The following is a 23,145-nucleotide window of genomic DNA, read 5'->3' as shown; positions in this document are numbered from 1 at the left end:
ATCGCCCTCTCTTTCTTCTGCCTTTGCAATGAAGACTGAATCCCCCGAGCGCTAATTGAATTAGCCTATTGAGAAGATTGTCAGGTACAATGACGTGGGATCCCCCTGCATTTCTCCGGGTCTATAGGCTTTGGGGACCCGGAATGTATAGCCTGACCTTCCCGCTCATAATAATAATGCCGCACTTGTAGGAGAAATCTATTCGCATTCACTTTTAACAAAACCTCTGGTCAGCCAGTCCCTGTAGGAAGGATGAAATCTATTGTATTGCAACAACTCATTTATGTCCTTCACCAAAGGCCCCAATGAGATCTGATCTGGCCCTAGAAATAGGATTATCAGCGTGTATATTAAAGGCGGCGATATATACTTCCTAAACGGAAACGGCGAAGGCCAGCCTGGCGAGAGGCGCAGGGTACACACACGTGTCCAGGGGAGAAGGGGTATCTTTTTAAAATCTGGCAATCTGGCGTTGTCTTGCCGTAGAAATCTATGCAACCCTGTGTAGGCCGAAGGAATCGCATAAAATATACATCGAAAAAACAAACTCTAGCCATCCCTCTCTGGTTTTTTTTTTTTAAATCTACACTCTGCTGCTGCTTTTATTATTATTATTAATCCTTAAAAATTCAAAGCGTGCCACGTTTTCGTAATTTTTATTTTTGGCTTATTTTGGTTGCAGCAGACTTATTTTCCATGGTTAATTAACAAAAAAAACGGAGGGGGAGAAGGAAGCAGAGGGGGAAAGGGGGGGAAAACACCCCACTGAAATTCTTATTTTAATGAATGCACCATAGATAGCTAGATAGATATAGATCGAAAGAACAGTGTTCTTTGAGTCTGATTTTTCTATCTTTGGACAAAAAAAAAAAAAGGTCTAATACTGATCAATGTAGGAAGAATCAAAATACCATGCAAGACTCTGGAACTGGGAGGATAACAGTCACCACCACCTCCAATTTCTCTTGTGTTTGGCGATTATAAAAGAAAAAAAAAATGTACAGACTGGGCCCACGAATAAGGAGCCATCCAAAATTCAAAGCGGGGGAGCAGGCTTTTGTGGTGGTCGTGGTAGTGGTTGTTCCTTTCCTACTTGACGGATGGAGTAGGTGGGCTTCTCTTCGTTAACTCACAACAGCTCTGTGTTCGAGAGTGTCATAGGAGCAGCCATAAAAAGTTGCAGTCGTTAGTTTCCCGCACCCCACCCCTCCTCGGAACCTCCTCCTCCCTTCATTTGGCCACCCACCAAACCCCAAACCCAGCAGATGCCCGCACAAGACGGAGAACCCCTGAATTCTCCAGGACGACCCTCCTCCTCCTCCTCCCCCCTCCAGGAAGGACCGGAGGAGTTTCAGCAAACCCCTGGTGCTATGCAGGTAAGCGGAGGCTCCTTCCTTCCTTCCTTCCTTCCATCCATCCATCTAGCCAGCCAGCCAGCCAGCCAGCCAGCCAGCCAGCCAGCCTTCCTAGTGGCAGGTCGGGGCTGGTTTGGCAAGTTCTCTCGCTGCCCGGTTTTGGCCCATTTCGGGATGGCGCGCGTTTGAATGCGCGCGCGCGCGTGTGTGCGCGTGTGCGCGTGTGTATTCCAGTGCCTAATCAAAGCTATGGGTCCGCCAGCGCATTTATCATCCCATTACTGTAACAAATCCGGGCTCCCACTCCATGAAAGGTAAAATGAATTACCGACGTTAAGCCGTCAATAAAGTCATTTCTGTAAATGGTGTCTCCGAAGGACTGCAGCATTATTCAACCAGCTTTATCAGCAGCTGGGAAATTACGTGGAGAGGCGCGCAGCGTGTAATAGGGGCCCTGCTTACTTTGATTAAGCGCCGTGCCAGGGAATAGTGACAGTGCTTTTTGACCAGGTTTTATTCGCCGTCTTCTGATGAACGCCAAGCTGATCAGGCGGAATGAAGAGTAATTAAAACCTATAAATTATCTTTCGCAGCCCTTCTCAAGGCGTCTCTTTGCAGGCGAGATAAGGCGGCGGGCCCCCATTTACGACTCTGAAAGGGACTGAGGCGCACAAAGGCTACGCAGCTAAATGGGATATTGATAGTGTCCTAATTAGAATTTAATTAAGTACCCACGCTCGCTTTTGGGATAAAGATTTCAATTTTTTGTCCTCCCCCCTCCTTTGGCGAACTAAAATATAAATAAAACCCAAATTTAGGGAAATGGGGAGGGGGTTGGCTAAATCCGAGGAGATTTGGGAATAGCGAGATGTGGCTAATTTAATGTTGGGGGCTTTTGTGGGCTTGCGTCGAGTCTCCTCTGCCAGGTTGTAACGTAAATATGTATACGAATGTACATATACATATGCTTGAAGTTGCTTTGAAAATGGGCCTTCTCGTGGGTCTTTCTCGAATAACCGCGATTTAAAGTCGTTGCGCTGTAGAATACTCTAATCCAGTTATTAAGAAACAGTTACTCTTTCTTGGAGTTCCTTGAGGGGGGGATCTCCTCGTTTCAGTGATTTTGGAGTTTTTAATTTTTGTTTAAAATAAACGTGCTTGCACATGTACGTGTACCTGCATGCACACATATCCTGTATACATATATATACATGCACGCACACACACAGAGAGAAAGAGAATTGAAATTATAGGATGCGTCCATTGCAAATCAATTTCAGAAATAAAAAGGGAGAATTAAAGGGGGGGATGAGAGAAAAATAACAATCAAGTCACGTGACTCCGATCTTCTGTCTCTCTATTCTGTGAACAGGTTTTCAGGCCTTTCCACCTGCAGCCTCAGAATGTTTATGAACACCTGGAATTGACGCGGAGTCACTGAAAGGTAAAACTTGTGGCCTCATAAATCGCCACCACGGGGACCCAGCGAATCCTTCTCAGCTCCTCTCCATTAAAAAAGCAGTTTTAATATTTCATAACAGTGTTACGTTTTGACCAGGAAGGGGAAGCGTGTGTGTGTGCGTGAGAGAGAGAGAGGGAAGAATGCGTTGCAGACAATAAATGATCCATGCAAAAATGATTAAAGCAAGGATAACATTATATTAGAGGGCAACGTGGTGCAAACGAAAAGCAACAACAGACCAATCCTGTTTTGTCTGCAAAAAAAATAAAAATCTCAGCGTGCGAATAAACTAAATGAATCCAGTTTGGATTATTGTTATTAGTTTTTATGAGGATGATTTGTTTTTCAGTGTTCTTTCATATCACGTGTGTGTGTAACATTGGCCCGTCACTATCATGTAAACGAACCAGCTGATAAATTGGCCGCTTTTGTACCTGCACGTTCAACCGCAGGTTAGGCTAAGATTGAATACACTATCCTTTAAACCGACACTCAGCTCTCCAACTATTTTCCTGTTCTTTTAAATGCCACCTGTTAATGAGTGAGGACATTATGGGGGCATATGCACGCTGATAGAATTATCTGCAAGAAAGAAATATTGATAAATGTTCCCTGGAATTGACAAGAGTGCTTGCCCAAAAGTCAGCGTTTAACCATCGTGTTTGGTTTGGGTGTTGTTGTCGTTGTTTTAAAAAAAATAGTGAGAGGGGAGCATGTGCTTAAGTCTGCAATCCTATGCACACACATACCAGGAAAAAATTCCACTGATCTGTTCCTGAGTCCACCTGTGCTCAGGATTGCTCAGCCACTTTCCTATTTTAAATCAATGAATCTGGAAAGTGTTGGGTCGAGCCCTTTTAGTCTTTTAGAAACTCCCTGCATGGTCTTTTTGACAAAGCTCATCTATGTCCTTTTTTAAAGTTTAAAACAAAAAACAGCGGACACAAACCATATCTGCCACCGCAAACATACACAGAGTATTGATAAATCTGTTTGGATTGGAACAGAGATTTCATAATTGGTTAGGTTACTAGTCATACTCAGAATACACTTCCACCCCATAAACGTGTTTTGTTTTGTTTCGAATTTAGAAAAGCATTCTATAAAGAATTTAGCATCTACTCTTTAGAAATAATAATAATAAACAACAGAGGAAAGATTTCATTCCGAATTTCTTTTCCGAACCTCAGAAGATACACAATCATCTTGTGGAGTTTCAACACGTTGTTTGTGGGGTTGATTTGGATATTTGCTTGTTGAGAAGCATAAGTAAATGAAAAGTCCTGGGCAGGAGGGAAAAGGGAAGGAGAAGCAGACTCTAGAAAGGATGCGCCATGGAAAGCGCAAAGCTCCCCAGGTCTCCCTCTCTCTCTCTCGTTCGCTCTGAATCAGCCAGCCCCTTGGATAATGTAACTGCAAAGTTCCAATGCAGCTCATTGGCCGACGTCAGGGGCGTCACAGAATTCCCGGGCTGCTCATTGGCTCTTTCCACGTGCGGGCCATCCTCACGTGCTTCCGGTCGGAATGAAAAAAAAGTGTGGCTGAGAGATTTTTTAAGGAGAGTTTGTTGCAAGATCGGAGCTGTCAGAGATTTTTGCTTTCTTTTTTTGCTTTTTTTTTTTTAAAGGAGAAGTGGGGGAAGGAAAGGTGGGAGGAAAAGATGCACGTGCGAGCGGGCGATTAAAGCATCTGCCAAGGCTGATCCGTGGGCAAAGCGGACTCTGACATTTGGGGAAACCCCAAAGCTGCGGCGCTCGGAGAAAGATGGGTAGATTGTGAGAAGACTTGCGGGGAGGGGGAGGACTTTGGGGGGGGCTGGTTTTGTTTTGGTCTCTCTCTCTCTCTCACCCCCCTCTCTCTTTCGGAAGAGGGGTGAGAGAGAGAGGGAGGGGGAGAGAGAAAGAGAGAGCGAGAGAGGAAATATAAAACAACTGCCCCAAAAGCGCGAATCGCTCCAAATGTCTGAGCCTTTGGATATCTCTCTCTAGATTCCTCGGCGAGCCAACAAGTGGATTTTATTTTGCATTTCCCCCATCTTTCCAAGAACAACAGCAGCAGCAGCAGCGAGGACCCAACTACCCTGCCACCGCCCGGAAAAGTGAGGCGTGGTGGTGGTAGGTGGAGGGGGGGACCTCGAGTGAAGAAGTGGAAGACGAGCCAAGACGCCCATCTGCGGAGCTGGCAGCTGACTATGGAAGAGCAGACGGACAGTAAAAGTCTGCGAGACTCTGCTCCGACTCCCGGCAGCCGCCCCAGCAGCAGCAGCCCCAGCGCCAGCGGCAGCGATGGCGAGAGCGTGCCGCTGTCTCCCGGCAGCCACGCTCCCCTGTCCCCGGCCGCGCCGTGCCTCGTGTCCCTGCCTCTCCACCCGCACCACCACCACCACCCTCCGCACCACCAGCACCATCTCCCGCAGCAGCAGCAGCAGCAGCAGCATCAGGCGCCTCCGCAGCAGCAGCGGCCGCCGCCGCCTCCGCAGCAGCAGCAGCAGCAACAGCACCGCACCACCAACTTTTTCATCGACAACATCCTGAGGCCGGACTTTGGCTGCAAGAAAGAGCAGCTCTTGCTCCTGGCCGGGACTGCGGCCGGAGGAGGAGGAGGTGGCGCCGGCGGCGGCGTGGGCGGCGGCCGGGACAGGGACCTTGACCGCGCGGCCAGCTCAGGTAGAGAAAATGTCAACCCTCTGCTCGGCAGGCCCCCCAACCTTAGCGCGGAGTCGCACGGGAGCCCCGACAGCTCCTCCACGGCCTCCAAAGCCAGCCCCGCCGCGGCGGCCGCAGCGCTAGGGACGGCCAAGCCCCCCATCTCCTCCTCCTCCTCCTCTTCCTCTTCCTCCTCCTCCTCCTCCTGCTCGGAAGGGAGTGGAACTAACCCGGCGAAGTACGGGGAGCACGCCAACCCCGCCATCCTGCTCATGGGCTCCAATAATGGAGGAGCTGTTGCCAAGAGCGATTCTCAACAGCCGCTGGTTTGGCCTGCCTGGGTTTACTGCACTAGGTATTCAGACAGACCATCCTCGGGTAAGAATCCTCTTCCGTGCCTTCAGCGTTGCCCCCTTCCCCCCTGTCTTATATATACACCTGCCATTTCTATATATATATATATCTATCTCTCTGTGATATGAGTGTAATCCTGCGGGGAGCGTTAACCATCCCTCCGAACCCAGGAAGCCAAGCCCCTAAACCGGCCACCCTGACGGTGCGCTAAGACTTGAGGCGCAGAGCGCGCCGAGGGATCCCAAACTGCGCTGGATTAAGCAGATGGGAGGTGGCCGCTTGAGACTATTTAGGAGTTTTGTGGGACTGAGTCGGCTATTCCCCTCCCTCGCCCGCCCCAGAACCCTGCATTTTCTTAGGGTGCCCCACTCCGAGGTTTGCGGGGCTTTGGTGTTCAAGAGCGTCTTTTGCGCCCCCCCCGGCCAGCCTTGCCCTTCGGAGACTGCAGTCTTAGGGTGCAAAAGAGCGGGGCCGAGGCTGCTTGGTGATTTCCCCCTCGGCCCGAAGCAGCTTGCGGCGGAGCTGCGACCGAAATGCCCCCCGAGGATGTCCGCAACCTGGGCAGGGAGGTCCGTGGACGTGTCTCTAGTGGAGGCAGAACCTGGAGAGATTGGAGGGCCCACGCCGCCGTCTCTCTCTTTCCTTTTCAGGCCTTGAAGGGTGGGCGGGGTGCCTCTCTCTTTCTGTAGTTAGGAAGGGGGCATAAACCATAGTGTGCTTTCTAAAACTTTTTTCCGGATATATCTATGGCTGGGGAAAAAATTAGTGATTTTGGTGTGGGACGTGGCTGCAGACAATCAGTGCTTTTGTTGTTGTTCAGAAACATTCGCTGCTGTGCAATTGAGGAGTGAAGGAGACAAGTGTTGCCGTGTGAAGGATGCGTTTTTAAAGGAACTGGCACTGGCGGGGGCCGAAAAAGAAAGAGGAAGTGTGTGAGAAAGAGAAAGAGAAAGAGAGATAGAACAGAAAAGGAAAGGGCTTTCTTGGGAAACCCGCGGAGGCCTCCCGGCAGCGGAGCACAAGAATCTAGGCCCCTAGGCCTTCATTTTTCCATTCCCGTCTTCCAGACCGGGAGCAATTCCCACCCCGTAGCCGGCATTTTCGCGCTTCCCAGCAGCCGGTTCTCCCTCCCGCCCCAGATGCTGCCTTGAGAATAAAGGTGTCCTCCCCCCTAGTAGCCCCCCACATCCCCACCCCAATAAAAAACCCCCCAGAATCCTCGATCCCGCTCGGAGGTTGAGGAATCTTCGGTTTCCAGGGGAGGGTTTAAATCCTTCCGGGAAAGGAGGTGTGGGAAGAAGAGTGACGAGAGGAGAGGGAGAGAAAGGAGCGCGGGGGGGGGGGGTCTGTCTCTCTGAATCAGCCCCTCCAACCCGTAAGGGCGAAGGAGTCGAGCGAGGGAGGCGCTCCGGGTCAGCGCCCGCGAAAGCGCCCGAAAAGGGCGACCGCTCGCCTTTGCGCTCCTGTCAACTTCCAGGGCCGAACGAGAAAGGCAGGCTGTGGAGCTGGGCGATGGGAGGCTGGTGGCGAAGGAGCTCCGGCCGGGTGCGCTCCCGGGTCGCCTTCTTCGCCCCACTCCGTCCATCCCTCTCTCCCACAGCCCCCCAACCTCACCAGCCCCGGCTCGGGGCTCTTTATGAACTCCTTTCTGCCGGCGACTGATCAGTCCTCCGCTATCAGCACCAGCCATCTCGATCACGCCGCTATTGACACATCCCCGCTCCTTGGAACTCAGAAAAGCCACTTTGATTGACTAAACGGATTGATTGAGTGATTGAGCTGTCAGCTCTACCTTCCGCGGCCAACTGCAATGATTTTATTACTGCTTTCCCAGGGCCGCTGCCTTGCAAAGTGTGTTTTGATAGGAAGGCTCCCCACCACCACCGGCAGCGGCACCCTGCAAAGACAGCGCCCCGGCTCCCTGGAGAGGCCAGGACGGGCCTCTCCTTGAGAGAGGCTGCAGCGGCTGCTCTGGACGGTGGGCCCTCTCCGAAGCCGGCTAGGCCCCCCCACCAAGCCCTCCTCTTAGCCCACCTTTCCCTGGATGCGAAATAGGGGGTGTTGATCTCTTGAGACTGGCAGTTGCCCCCACCGCCTCTCGCTTTCTCACGCCCCCCACCCGAGATCTGCCCGCTTCTTGGGAACGGCTCCTTTAGAATCTGCTCCCCACTGAACAGAGAGATCCGAGCAGCGACCATCTATCCCCCGGCCAAAAATCTCAGCCCCCAAAAGAGCTTTTCGCCGCTAGGAAATTTCTCTTGGCTGTTGTTATTTTCCGTAAATGAGGGGACTGGGGAAATATCTTGAGATTTATTCAGCCGGCTCTGTTTAATCCCTTTCTGTAGTTTATTCAGCCGTCTCTCTCTCTTTCTCTCATCTATATATTTTTAAGCCTGGTTTTGAAAGCAGCCGGGCTTCTCAGAGCTACTTTTGCGGCCTGCTGACCGGAGAAGGTTTTCCTCACGTTCAAGCGACTGGCCCCAAAGCTGGCGATCTTCGGAGGAAGGCTACATTTTCATTTTGTACCCTTTAAAAAAAATATTCGTGTTTGCGTAATTTTAAAAAATAGCGTTTTAAGGTACTCTTTTTGAATCCCCTTCACGGTATAAACTGCTTTGAAGAGGGGAATCTTACCCACGTATGAATATATCCCTTCCCTAAAATAATTTGTATTTGATACATTTCCCAACAAAGCAAAAACAAGGCGGCTTTGGAAAGACGATGTCTGAACGACAACGACTTAAACAAGGATCTGTCTAGATTTATTCCAGTACTTATTCGGGACACACGGTTTCGGAGTCCTTGGCTGATGCCTAAAGTGCTCGAATTCTTTTAAGGGGACGATTTACTTCCTCCAGTCTATCTCCCTCCACTCCTGCAATTTTTTAAAAAAGTTTCCCACCCATTTCCTTTAACAGAGAAAGAGAGAGAGCGCGCTTAGAAACGAGAAGGGATCCAGAACAATTTGCCTTAATTTCCGAGGGCTCCTCCAAGGCTATGGGTCTAGTTTTGGAGTCCTGCGAGGCCAAGATGTGTTGATATTAAATTGCTGGGAATCTGCTTCTAAGCAGAAACGCGCGGACTTCGAGGAAGCAGCCTTGAGCGCGTTTCGTTGTTTTTAAGAGATGTGCATTTTGAACGTGAGGACACCGGCTGGGCCAGATCTCTCAGTGAAAGATAATGTAGGAACGCCCTCCACTTGAAAATATATTTATCTGCGGCTTTTATTGGAGGGGTTTTGGTGGAGTGGAGACCAGCGGTTTCAGTGAAGTGTTCCCCTAGTCATTGTAGGAGTTGAGGGTTTGTCTGGAATTGTGTATTTGCGTTTGCAGAATATACTTTTGCGGCAGGCTTCAAAAAATGAGCATCCAGCGCAATTTATTTTCCCTTATCATCATCATCATCATCATCAGTAGTAGTAGTAGTAGTAGCTGCCTTTGGACCAGCTTGCAATAGGGGTTGCTTAGTTTCCCAAAATAAGAAATTTATTTTCTGTCTGTGAGGGGAAAGAGGTATGAGTCTACAGCTGAGCACACATTGAAATAGGTATTTATAATCCGAGAGTCTTGCCTAAATTTATTGCCTGATGTTTTTTTGTTTTTTGTTTTAGAAAATAATGAAATTCAAAATTATAATATTAAATATAAATTAAACACACACATATACAACTTCCCAGGCTTGCTTTGTCGAGGGACGCCTTGGTTTGATTTGGAGGAGGAAAGTCTGGGTCCCGCTGCGGATCAAAACAGATTTAAAATCCGGTGTTGTCCCGGCGCATAAGAACCTCCAGCGCCGTCTGAGCAGCTTCTACTACGAAGCTGATCCTGCCGAATTTAATGGGGCGTAATAAAATTCGGTATGACTTGCTCCCGAGTAGACAGGGTGAGGCCTACGCTGTTACTCTTCGTGCCTGCTAGTGGTACCGTTAGGCCCAGCCCAAGCAACAACAGAACCCGCTTCGTAAACAGCTTGCAGTGTTTGTTTTGGGTCCAGTCTTTAAGTCTGTTTACCTCGATGCTTACAATTCAGCGAGAACTTTCTGGTTGCATTATTTCAAACATGTCCTTGTAGTAAACATGTATGTTGAGGGTGAATGACGTTGGGAAAGGTTTCCTGGGGTGTTACCTCTAACACGTACTATTTAACTCTAGCAGCGCCGGAAATGCTGTATGTTTGATTTTTAAAAACAAAACAAATCCAGGAATCCCACGCTTTCCTAAATGAATATAAACTGCAGCGAAGGCCCATAAGTGAGGAGCCCGCTTCCCTAACGCAGCCATCTGCTGAGGAAGCTGTGTGTGTGTATTTGTGTGTTTTTTTTTAAAGAAACTTTCTGATACTTTTTGCTGAAGCTCATAACTAATTAGTCAGACTTCTCCCCCACTTTCCAAGTGTGTGCTGTAAAGTTAAGACGCTTTGCCTTTAAGAGATGAGAGCATTTAAGGGGAAGAGGGCCAAAACACCGCCTCTCCCATACGTATATTTTGTGTATTAGAAATGTGTGCGTGATTCCAGCTGCACCAGACTTGATAAATCCAAATTAACTGATTGATCTACCTCTCAGTCTCTTTCTCAAACTGTCTATCCGCAGATATAGATAGATGGATAGACAGATAGATGGTGATCAATAGAAAACTGCTTTAGATCTGGTGCGATCAAACAATTGAGCTTGGGCCCGGACGGGGAAAAGTTAGCAGAAGCATCCGAGGGCCTGACCAATACCTATCCTGACAAACGTTTCCCTTTGGATTTTCCGCCCCACTCCCCTTTGTTTCTTTGCTTCCCATCTCGCCCCTCTCGCCTTTCTTCCTTGGCGTCTTCTCCTTCGCGCCAGCTAAAAGTGGGCGACGCTGCTCTTCTAATGTACTCGCACAGAACTTGGGACGAAGAAGGGCCTAGACTGTTTTGAAAAGCGCAGGGGTGGTAGTGGAAACAGGCGTCCTGAAGGATGTGGGGTGGGGGAGAAATGCACCCACGTTTTAAACAGTGGAGGAAAAGACGTAGGATATATGTGGGTTGGGGGAAATCCAAGCAGATCAGTTCTGACCCTGCCCATCCATCACGGTTGCCGGGTGCCCCTTTTGGAAAGGGGAAAGGAGGCGCCCCCCTTTCCTTCAAAACAGAGTCTCCCCAATTTCCGGAATGCCCGGCGTTGCTCCCATGTGGCAGGCTCCCCTCTATATGTGTTGCATGTGTGTGTGTGTGTGTGTTTTGGGAATGCTTCTGACCTGGCAACTGCTGTCCCCTTTTCTCTCTCGTGCCCCTCACCCCCTCCTCCTTCCCCTTTGTGTGCGTGTGTGTGTTTCTCTCTCTCTCCCTCCCTCCTCCACCCCTCGCACCCCCCCCCTTTGTAGGTCCCCGCACGAGGAAGCTGAAGAAGAAGAAGAACGAGAAGGAGGACAAGCGGCCTCGCACCGCTTTCACGGCGGAGCAGCTGCAGAGACTCAAGGCGGAGTTCCAGGCGAACCGCTACATCACCGAGCAGAGGCGGCAGACTTTGGCGCAGGAGCTCAGCCTCAACGAGTCGCAGATCAAGATCTGGTTCCAGAACAAGCGCGCCAAGATCAAGAAGGCCACGGGCATCAAGAACGGCCTGGCGCTGCACCTCATGGCGCAGGGACTCTACAATCATTCCACCACTACCGTGCAAGACAAAGAGGACAGCGAGTGAGCGCGCCCGGAGAGCACAGACCTTGTCGGGTTTATTTTGTTTTTTCGTTTTTTGATGCTTAATATTATTATTATAATTATTATAATTATATTATTATTATTATTATTATGAACCTGATCGCCAGGGAAGACAAAGAATAACCATACAAAGCAAAGAGGAACAATTAAAAAGAGAGAGAGCGCGAGAGGACAATTTGGGAAAAGACAAAACACACGACAAACACAAAAGGACTTCTTTCCTGCAGTGACACACAGTTGTGGGGGACTTGGAAGGGTGCTATTTAAGAGAGAGAAAAGAATCAAATTTATTGTCTATTCATAGTTATAAGGATTCCGATTTAAAACAAAACGAAAACCCCGAACACTTACAAACAAAAAGTTATCTATATAGCCAAACATCGTATGATCTTGTATATATTTAATTTCAGGTAAGAAATGATGATGATGATAATGATGTGTAGCGTTTTTCTATTCGCTCAGCCGTTGATCTCCCCCCTCCCCGCCCACCAGCTCCACTTTGGTCTCCCCCCCCCCCGTCTTCTTTTTCTTAATTATAGCTCTCAACTCCTCCAGCCCCCCCTTTCAGCCTCCTGATTTTAAAAAAAATTGTCTGGCTCTTCCCGACTTCCCTGCTCCCCCTTTCTTCTTTTCCCTGTCGCGTTTTCGTGTGTGCCTTTCTCCCTCTCTTTCATTTCGTGCGTGTGCGTGTGGTGTTTCTTTTTCTTCTTCTTCCTCTTCCTCCTCCTCCTTCTTCTCTCCCCCCCCACCCTACCGAGTAAGAACAATAACACTATGACCCACAGACTGCGAGACTGAACCCCTTGCTGCAAGCCAAAGATTTTTTTCTTATGTTCAGAAATCTGTAGTCTGAAATAAAGTGTAGATTGTGTTCAGGATATATACCGATTCTGTAATTCTTCTCTGTTCTCCAACCCCACTCCCCCTTTAATACATTAATATATTAAAATACCCTGTTCTTCTTATTCTTTATATACATTTATCTCTAAAACTATCTGGCATATATCTCTCCCAGATTATTATTTTTAAGTGGGGAGAATTTTTTTTTAACCAACGTCTTGTTTCCCTTGCTCATTTGCTCTCAGCTTCTTCCCTCGCTGTTGGATCCCTGGGTGGGATAGTAGGGCCCCAATCCAATGAACTGCAGTCCTACTAACTGCCCGGCTCTGAGCATGTTTACTTAGAAATGAGTCTTACTGAGTGCAATGGACCTACCCCCTCCCAAAAAAACCCCCACACCCAACAACAACCCAAAATCTCAGCCTAAGTCCCTTGGGAAGAGAAGGGACTTTTATCTTCCGGGCTAACTTGTTTCAACGGGATATGCTTAGGCTGAGCTGGTGTATAATATTTGTGGAGGAAGACTGAACACCACCAAAGATCTAGAAATAGGTGCTTCGGTTCCAGAGATGATATATTTGTGTGTTTGTGTGTGAATATGAAATGAATGAAAGCTAATAATGTCATGAAATTTCCTGGCTCCTTCGAGTTCCAGGATGGGTTGGAGAGAAATTTGTCTGACAGCTCCCTGCCTCGCATCCAAGATTATATTGAATTTCTACTGAGGCGCTTTTTCGCCAGGAAGAGCAATAGAGGCAGGAGAGGGAGAGGGGAGGAGGGGAGGGGAAATGATCGGTACTTTGCAGACGGTTGCTTAGCAGCGCGGCATAATGAATGGCGGGGCGGGGGGGGGGATTAGGTTTCCCTCCGCGGCCTTCTTCCAGCAGCCATTGCCTTTTAAAAATGTTTAAGTAAATTCGGCCTTTTAATGTTAGGGATTTTTTTTTAACTCCTCCTCCCCCCCCCACCCCCAACACTGAGATGGAGCAAATGGCCTCGCTTTCCAAGAGAGTTCCCCCGTGCCCATGAGGACGGCCACTTGAACTAACAGTTACGAGCAGGTGGATAAATCCGCCTTCTCTGGCAGGCCAACATTATTAAGAACAGACACCATTTTTAATTTGCTTGGAGACACCGCGGTCGTAGGAGCTCAGTATTAATTTTGTGTTCTGGTGACTCTTCCATGAAATTGTCAAGTACCTTGTGGGCATCTGGGCGTGACCTCAAAGCCGGGCGCCCTCTTTCTTTCTTTCTTTTTTTCTTTCTTTCTTTTCTTGTCCCGGATCTCAGTCGTTTGCAAAGGGGCATCCTAAGCACAGCCATCCCCCCCCCCCCCACTACGTTCAGGAACAGAGCTCATGCTTTGCCCTCAAAGGTCCCGAGTTCCTTCCCTTGGCATTTCCCGGGTAAATTTTCAGGCAGTGCGTACAATTATTGAGCTACGTGGACCACTGATCCCCAGGTAACAGCGAGTCCAACTGACTCGCAATTCAGAGAGTTTGGGCGGCCTTGTTCCAAAGTATGTCCCCTGAATTCAGTGGGCTTTGCTTTCAAGTAAAACATGGCTAGGACGGCTGCTTGAATTCCGCTGGGTGGGTATGATTATGGTTAGTCGTAATGGTAGTGGTGGTGGTAACAGCGGGAATAGCGGACGTAGCATTCGGGAAAGGGCCTTGGCTCAAGGGTAGAACACCTGATTTTGGTGCAGAGGGTCCCAGCTTTACTCTCCAGCATCTCCAGTTTGGGCTGGAAGAGGCCCCCATCTGATACCCTTGGGGAGAGCTGCCAGCCAGTAGGTTCGTTACCCCAATGGCCTGACTCAGTATAAAGCAGCTGCCGATGTTCCTATTTCGCTTCCCTTCCACTCCTTCATTTATTCATGTATATATTAAAAACTGACCAATGTGGAATTCAGTTCATGATGCTTCGCTATTAAAGCCATCCTTTGTTTACAAGCGTCTATTTCTCTCCCCTTGAAATGCCCGGGATTTGTAACACTGAGTCAGTTCTGACATAACGCAGAACCCCCCCCCCCAAAAAAAAGGGAAGGCACTTCCCCACCAAGGCACTTAAATGCCCTTCCTTCCAGTGGGAAAGAGAAGGAACTATTTAAATTTCTCCCCCTGAAATCAAAGGGCCTCTGCGCTTGAAGGTGCAGTGCTACTACACGCGTGTATCCCGGAGAAAGTCCCATCGAGCTCACAGGAACTTAAGAGGATTGCGCTGCTCTTTTGGTCACGGGCCACGCACGGAAAAGATAAAAATTTAAATGTTTGTTGTTGCTGCTGAATGGCAACGTTGGCACACTAGGCAGTCACGGCGCTGGGTTGGAACGAAATCTAGTCCCTTAAGATAAGATCAACCCTCCCCCCCCCCCCAAAAAAAAAACTTTAAGGGAAATATTGTAGTTTAATGGAACTGTTGGCATGTTGACTCACAGTCTTGCTGCGGACAATGGAACTCGCTCTGCACAAAGCGTGTTAAGGCTTATAGCCCAAATTCAAGTGCGCCCAGCCTACGAATATTCCGCTACGACCCTTCCAGACTGGGGTTTCTTGGGTGCATTGATAAAGTCCAGTGACTGAAATTCTGGAGACGTGTGTGTGTGCGTGTCTGCCCTGTCTGAAAAATATTTTATTTCGTGACAAACACTGACACCCCCCCCCCCACCTCTGTTGCTCACCATTAATTTTACATGCCGTTCCACACTGGCCCAAAGAAGTGTGATCCACCAGTCCCCCTTCTGCTCCATTTCCAAGTAAGGTACAATACCTGCAACGCAATCCTAAGCATGTCTACTCAGGAGTGGACACCACTGAGCTCAATGAGACCTTCTCCCAAGTTAAGGGCACATAGGATCCGGGCGGGACCATTGAATTCAGAGGAGAGAATTGAGTGGATAGGCCCATCGTTCAAAATAAAGCGAAATGATTCAACAGCGCTTCCCCTCTCCCTCCAAACATGGGCACCCTCTACCTTCAGAGAATGACGCAGAGCAGCCTTCCCCAATCTTGTGCCATAGCTCCCTTCAGTTGCTTTGGACTACAACTCCCATCAGCCCCAAGTCAGCTTCCTGATCTGGGTTGATAGGAGTGTAGTCCAAAGCAGCAGGGTACTGGTGGCAACAGGTTCAGGAAGACTGGGGACAGCGTGGCCTGTGAAACTGATGAGAGTTTTGAGGTCTTCCATAACAAACTTAACCTTTCCCGAAAACGTGTGTGTGTGGAGGAAACCCCATCTGAATGAGGTGATTTAGATTCTGGTCAAAGCTTATCCAACCTTTCCTTCCACGGAGTTTACGTACATGGGCGCCCTGCCATGTTCCCTTCACAACAACCGCGTGTAAGGTAGGTCAGGCCGAGAGATGGCCATTGGTGAACTCACACAGCGGATTTCACGGCTCAGCGGGAGGACCACGAGGCCACCATCTAGCTAATTTGTGCTTAACCTTAGAAGAGGCTAGAATTGGTCTCAGGTGACATCAGGGTGGCAGTGAGCGCTGTACTTCATAGAAAATACTACACTAAAATTTGACTCCCCCACTTGCTCGTCCCGTAGGAAACTCCACTCCTTTGCCTGTAAAGTTTGATCTTCTAGCCCCCTCCTTCAAAAAACTAACTAACTAAACTAACAACACCCACAAAAGCCAGTGGCCTAAACACGCACGATGCTCAAATTTATTGCCTTTTGTTTGTTTCGAACCAATTCCATTTCTCTGTGGCAGGGATGGAGAACGCGTCGCCCTCCAGATGTGGTCAGGATACAGCATCCCCGAGGTCTGGCGAAGCTGGCTGGGGCAGGTGGCACTTGAGCCCAACAACATCTGGGAGGGTCACAGGTCCCCTGACCCTGCTCTATGGATTTGGCACCTAAGCTTCCTAATCATGATCTGGGCCTTGTTTTTTTAAGGAGCATCTCACAGCTGCAGTCCTAAACACATCCACTTCCGGTTAGGCCCTGCTTCCTCTTTCTGGGCCCTGATAGGACTGCAATCCTATGCACACTTACTTGGGAGTAAACCTCAAAATTGGGACTAAATTCATGTAAACCGTTTAGATCTTTGTTGATGTGGTTGCTTCAGGGGTATACATAGGAGCCAACTCTTAGGGGCAGTGGGGGCTTTGGCTCCCACGATCAAATATTTGAGGGGGCTGGGCCCATGAAAAGTTGAAAGCCACTCCCATTCAGATAGTGTGTGCGCACTGTGTCATGTGATCAATTATGTGAGGCGCCCACAACTTAGGCCCCCACAATCTTTTCTTCAAGTTGGCACCTCTGGCGGTATATAAATCTTGTTAAATCATAACTAAATAAATTCCCAGTAAACTCTTCTAGGATGAGGCTGCCCTGCTCTTAGCTTCCAACTTCCAGCTTCCAGGCTGTTTCTGCATGGAGAGAGAGAGATTGGGCAAAGTCACCCAGAAGGTAATTTTGAAATACATACGGTAATACTTCGGAGCAACCTCAAAGAATGGAGTTTTCTTTTTTACACTTGCAATGGCCTTAGAACTGTGATGAAGGGGTTTAAAAATATAATTAAAACAAAACAATTGAACCTGAAGCATCAGCTCCTACTCAGTCGCTTCACAGAAGGAGAAAGTTAAATGGAGTCTGGAGTTCAAACAGTATCGATTAAAGGCAAATGATGCGGGTAAACAAACAAACTAACTAACAAATATTAATTTCTCTCGGAGCTGCTGCTTGGCACTGCTTGCCGTTTAACTAGCCGCCCTACCCGCTCACACGAAAATCGACGGCCTTTTGCAAATAGGAGGTGGGGCGGTGCTATTATTGCTCGCGGAGAGATATGCAGGCGTTTTAATTATTTCTCTCCTCTCATAGCCTCAGGGATATTTATAGAAAGGTAAGCCCCACCCACCTGCCACACCTCCTCTTTTATTTGCTGAACAGGGAGGAAGAAAGGGGGAAAAAATAACTACTTGCTGTCGTTAAAACGGCGAAGAGAAAACCCCCTCCCCATTTTGGGACTTTGTTATTTAATTTTTTAATATATATATATAGATAGATAGATAGATAGATATAAATCCTTACAAATCCAGCTCTCAGTTTCTTCCTGTCGACGGACACGCCTTTTTACTGAAGCTGTGAAGGAGATAATGCACTTTCTTTTTATTTAGTCAGAAGCCAGGTCCAGTTACTAACACAAGCCTAATGCGTGCAGATACATAAAAATGTAAGGTGTCATCATAGCAAAATACCCGCTGATTTTAAACAGAGCAAGCTTATGTATCTAATCAGGGGAAATTTTGCTATTGACTTCAGTGGGGACAAATATATTCATATCTACAAACGTAGATCTTTCTCTCCAAAGTACCACATGCGCACATGAATGTATGCAGGCGAATGCCCACTTTATAATTTAAACTCAGCATATGAAAGTTTATGCTTATATCTTCTTCTTTTTTAACCTATCCCATGCACACGCCCTCCTATCTCCTCCAAGGAGCAGAAATGCGTTGACTCATTTGTTGTGAATCGCGGTTGAAACGTGCTAATCACGCAGGGCTTCCCTCTTCTTCTGCAGCGGCCTGCATACATGCAAACAAAGGTTTCTATTGTCCATTTGTTTCTCGGCGTGTTGATCAACACCAGGTTTTTGAGAAGACACCGTGACAAGGTTTGACTCTGTGCCCACTCTGAATTTGCCAGAAAGCTGAATACCAAAGGGGAGAGCTTTGTTTCCATTGAGGAGGAGGAGGAAGGGGAAAAAGAAGGAACCATCAAAGCCCAGTTGAAAAGGGACACGCCCCCGGGTTCGAATGTTCGTAAAGTTCCAACATTCCACCCTCGAATGTTGGCAAAGCGGAAGTGATCAGTGGAATTTTCGACTCGGGCCTGTGCAAAACTGCAGGGAGGCGGAGTGTGGCCGCAGGACAATCGAAATGCCACGTCTTTGGGCATGCTAAAAAGAATGTTCGAGCACACCTCTCTACAAATAAATATCCTAATTTATTTTTAATGTTGAAATCCCAATGGTTTTAATGGACATGTGCGTGAGTGATCGGAATCAGAGGAGGGTAGCCCAGTGTTTGTCCTCTCTCAATAAACATGGCTAACACACACTACATAAATCACGAAAATGTCGACCAGTAAAGAGGACTGTTGCATCCAAGGGGCGATTGCGCTTCGCGTGCTTGTTTGGTCAAGCTCACGTCCATGAGAGGGCAACAGAACACAGGACACGCAATAGATACCGGAGTAGGAAGCAAGGCCAAGCGTTGCTCATGTGAAGTGATCCTGGCTGGCCTTTTGCTTTGGACAGGGTGCAGCAGTTTCCCTAGCTTTCGAGGGCAAAGGGAGGCCGGAGGTGGCCAGTCGCTGCGCGTGGCAAGTTAGTGAAAGAAGGCAAATGCTGTCTCAAGCGGCGAGGCCTGAAATAAAAGATCAGGGCGCGCCCAGCAAGGCGAGGCGAGAAAACCGAGTAAGCATTTGCCTATTAGCCCCGGGATGTGTGCTGGGCACGGCTCTCCGCCGGTGAATCCTCGCCAGCGGTTCCCGTGCACAACCGCGGGCGATCAATCACACCCATCTGCGTGTGAGGCTGGTGGGGTTGTTTCCTGTAGCTCGCAGAAATCCATTCCCGGTAGTTGTTAACAAGTTTCACAGCAAATAGTTCTCACAGCAGAATAAGTCTACGACTTTAGCAGCGGACGCAAAGCAGTTGCTGATGCCGAAGGCGGCGTCCCGTTTGCTAACATTAGCCAAGCAGGTGGGAGGAGGGAGCGAGAGGCACCTGCCCTCTTTGCCACAGTCTTTCCCCCTCAGGGTCACAGGGAGCCAGGCTCACTCTTGGCAACCTTCGGAATGCTTCCCCTTGAATAATGCACCCCCCTCCCCCCATTGCCAGCTCTAACAAGCAAACAGGAAGGCGAGCAGCATCTCAAGAGCCGCGTAAAAGCAACTGAACTTCAACCACCTGCTGTTTCCACCTCCGGCGCTGTGCTCGCCTTGTCCCGTCTTTGCTTTCCGGAGAGGGGCTCCCTCCTCTCCCGATACCTGATCATTTCCAAGAGATCTTAATCCCCTTTCACCCCAAAAAAGCAACGTTGTGTGTGTGTGTGACGTTGCAAGCTGAGAGTGAGAGACCCCAAAATACCACATCGCCAATGCACGCTGATCCCATCCTCTACTAACGATTTGCACCGTGTGTTTGTGTGTGAACTGGGAAGCTGACACTATTTCTTCCTCAAGTGAAAAGGCCTGAAGGAGAATCACTTCTCAAAGCGGCTAGTGGAATTTTAACTGACTGTCCCATCATCTACCAATCAAAACAAAGACAGTGAGTTTTCAGGATATTCAACTGGGTGGTATAATAATAATAATAATAATAATAATAATAGTCTCAGGGCGATTTATAAGCACAAGGTAAAAGTAACTAAAAGGAAGTTTAAAAACATCACAGAAAACGACCACAGTTAAGTCTGAAGACAACAAAACGGGGCACCGTAGCAGTGGCGTAGCGTGGGGGGTGCAGGGGGGGCCGGCCGCACCGGGCGCAACATCTGGGGGTTAGATTTAGGGGGCGCAAATCCACAGGTTAGGGGGCGCAAATCCACGGGTTAGGGGGTGCAAATTACTTGCCTTGCCCCGGGTGCTGACAACCCACGCTAGGCCACTGCACCGTAGGCAGAGACCTAAAAGCAAGCACCTTTCTCTCCCAGCTGGAAAAGCTGGCGGCAACAGAAATGCTTTCGGTGGTTCCCACAAATTACAAATAGTGGGTGTCTGTCGCAGCTCAGCAGGGATGCTCTTCTACAAAACAGGGACAGCCTTTCTGAAAGCCCCGCTGTTGTGATATTTTAGGGACTTTAGAAGCTTTCCTGATGAAAGTAGTGACCCCCTGGGTTTATAGGGGTCTCTCGAGTAACCTGGCTTCCAGCTCCACGTTAGTAAAAGAATGTTGAATATGGCCCAGTAGCAGACTGGGAACCAGTACAGACCCCGCAGGGAAGGTGTCAGCTCCTGGAAGTAGTCTGTTTCCACAAGCAGCCTAGCCTTTTCCTGCATTTTCAGTTTTCTGCATTGGCTGCGGCCTTTTGGGCCTTCCTCACATCGCAGTAATTCAACCGTACCAGGGTCACCAGAGCATGGGCAACTGTGCTCAAGCCATCCCGGTCCAGGAATGAGTGTAGCTGTCTTTACAAGCTGGAAAAAGGCTATCCCGGCAACGGAGGGCAACTAAGCTCTCAGTGTCACAGCTAGTTCCATGACCACCCCCAGACTACACACCTGCAAGTTATGAAGTTAGGGAGGTGACTTGCTGTTGACTATTTAGGACCGTTTCCTCCCCCCCCCCATTCTCCAGAAAGCCACCTCCGGAAGAGGGCTGCTAGAATCAGGAGATCGTCTGTTTACAGCGTTGAAACCATCAACCTTGCGCTTCACGTCAGATGAGAGAGGGAAACGTGTCAGCCCTGTAATGTGGGGAAGCACCCCAAGTTCAACGGGCTTTACTTCCTGCTAAAACGGTACACAGTACAGTGGTACCTCGGGTTACATACGCTTCAGGTTACAGACTCCGCTAACCCAGAAATAGTACCTTGGGTTAAGAACTTTGCTTCAGGATGAGAACAGAAATGGCGCGCCTGCAGCGGGAGGCCCCATTAGCTAAAGTGGTGCTTCAGGTTAAGAACAGTTTCAGGTTAAGAACAGACCTCCGGAACGGATTAAGTAATTAACCCGAGGTACCACTGCATAGCATTGCCATCTAACTTGATGAGTCCGATTGCTTTTGGGAGCAACATAGATTAAGAACCTTTTTTTGCACACTAGGCAAAATAAGGTGGCGAATTAATATGGTGGGATTGTGGGCATCCGATTGCAATTGCAGGAGCATCTTTCTCAATATTTCCCCGCGTGAGGGCAAGTTCTCAAACGAGCACTGCGGGGAGAAGGCGAAGCCAAACCCGCCCCACCCCCATGCTTGTTTACAACATTCATGGAAGTCTAGGGTTGTGCCTACACGTGTGAACCAGCCATTTCTTAGGAGCCTCTTCAGATTGGGTCCTCTGCACGTATCTTTCAAGACACCTATCACTCATCTCTCCCTCCATCTCCTCCATCCACCTCGCCCAAATCTCCACCACTCCCTTCCTCCCTCTCAGCTCTCCGGCCTTTCTGCCCTTCCTTGGTAAGAGGTTCCTGCGTGGCTCTGAGCGCACATGGCAAAGGTCGACCAGCCCGCCGCTATTTTACATATTCAGATGGGGGACTGACTGGCCTCGGCCGGACCCTTTGGTCTTCCCCGGGAAGGCCACGCGCTCATTTGTCCCCGCTGCCCCCTTACTCTGGAGGTGCCTCTACCGATGACTTCTGTCAAGGAGCTTGTTCCTTTGTCCCTCCTTCCAGGAATCAAAGCAGACACTATTGTGAGCTCTGTCTTCCCCGGTCAAAGGTCAGATTTCACCGTCCCAATTACAATGATTTGCTAACGATGTTTATCTTGAGCGCGGCGGCTGTTTTGATGGCCAAACAATGTCAGGGAAAGGTGTGTGTGTGTGTGTGTAATCCGAAATATAGCTTCCCCTCCTTTTTAGTTTCTTGTTTTTAAACTACAAAAACGTTTCTCAACACAGATAGCAAAAAAGGGGGGAAGGATTTCCTTTAAGCCCCCCAAATCACAGAAATAAAAGTTTGCGCGTGTGAGAGAGCTGGGGAGCAGGAGTTTGTGTCCCTTGGTCTACTGCAGCGGGACGTGGAATTAAACGAGAAGGTAGAGCGAGTTGTGAAGGCCGGCGCTTTGCCACCCTCCCTAATGACACCCCTGTTTGCTTAAGGTGCCCCACCCTGCCCGTGCCTTTGAAAACAGCTGCCTGGTTGACCTTCACCTCTAGCCTGTATTTATATGCTTCCTTAAGAGGGAGGGATAAGGAAATATTTCCTAGGAAGTTGAAAACTTGATGGCTCCTTAAGAGCCCGAGGACATGTCAAAATAAACCTTTCTTTCTTTCTTTCTTTCTTTCTTTCTTTCTTTCTTTCTTTCTTTCTTTCTTTCTTGTCGTTCCTGATTATATATTTTCTCCAAGTAAATACCTTATATGCAGGATTTTAAAAATCCTCCTATATACAGACATATAAGGAAACAGATCTGGACTTTAAGAGTGGCTGTTGGAGTTTTTTTAAAACAACAACAACAACAACAACCATGATATGGTTTCTTGTGCCCTATAGCTGATTGCAAAAGGTTGCAAAATGCAGCATCTATCATCTATCTATCTATCTATCATCTATCTATCTATCTATCTATCTATCTATCATCTATCATCTATCTATCTATCATCTATATCTATCTATCTATCTATCTATCATCTATATCTATCTATCTATCTATCTATCTATCTATCATCTATCTATCATCTATCTATCATCTATCTTTCTGTTTGTCTGTCTATTCTGTCGGTGTCATGGAAAAAGCTGTTCACTGTATAAGGAATTATTTGTATATTATTTCCCCCCCCCAATGAAGATGGGCAGAGGTGAAAACACACTCACACTGGGTCTCCGAAACTGAGGTTAAATTTGTCTGAGTGTGCATAAGGAGAATCGCTTAAAAAAAAAATTGCTCGGGTTAAGCAATTTCACGTAGTGATTAGGTGTTGGCAAAGTTTTTTTAAAAAAATTATCCGCGATTGGGGCGGTGTAAATGCAACTTTGGAGGTGTTAATGCAACTTTGTGCAAACTTTGTGCAAAGTGACCAGGATGTGAAGCAACACAAGAATATATAAGCGTGCCTAGTATATTCAGATCATTTGCCTATTAGTCTTCTCCAACCGGCAACAT

At 48.3% G+C, this 23,145-nt stretch overlaps 1 protein-coding gene across 1 annotated transcript; it reads left to right on the top strand.

Moving 5' to 3' along the window:
* The first annotated feature begins 1,036 nt into the window (after positions 1-1,036).
* EN1 (engrailed homeobox 1) lies at positions 1,037-12,384 on the top strand. Its single transcript, XM_083441944.1, has 4 exons — positions 1,037-1,376; positions 2,728-2,799; positions 4,806-5,840; positions 11,171-12,384. The coding sequence occupies exons 3-4, from the start codon at positions 5,009-5,011 to the stop codon at positions 11,485-11,487; spliced, it is 1,149 nt and encodes a 382-aa protein (XP_083298070.1). The 5' UTR covers positions 1,037-1,376; positions 2,728-2,799; positions 4,806-5,008; the 3' UTR covers positions 11,488-12,384.
* Positions 12,385-23,145: the final 10,761 nt, after the last annotated feature.

The sequence above is a fragment of the Podarcis tiliguerta genome (genome assembly GCF_965153285.1).
Source record: "Podarcis tiliguerta genome assembly, chromosome: 1".
Taxonomy (NCBI): Eukaryota; Metazoa; Chordata; class Lepidosauria; order Squamata; family Lacertidae; genus Podarcis; species Podarcis tiliguerta.
Note: the sequence above shows the minus strand (reverse complement) of the source record. Positions and strands in the feature narration are given on the sequence as shown.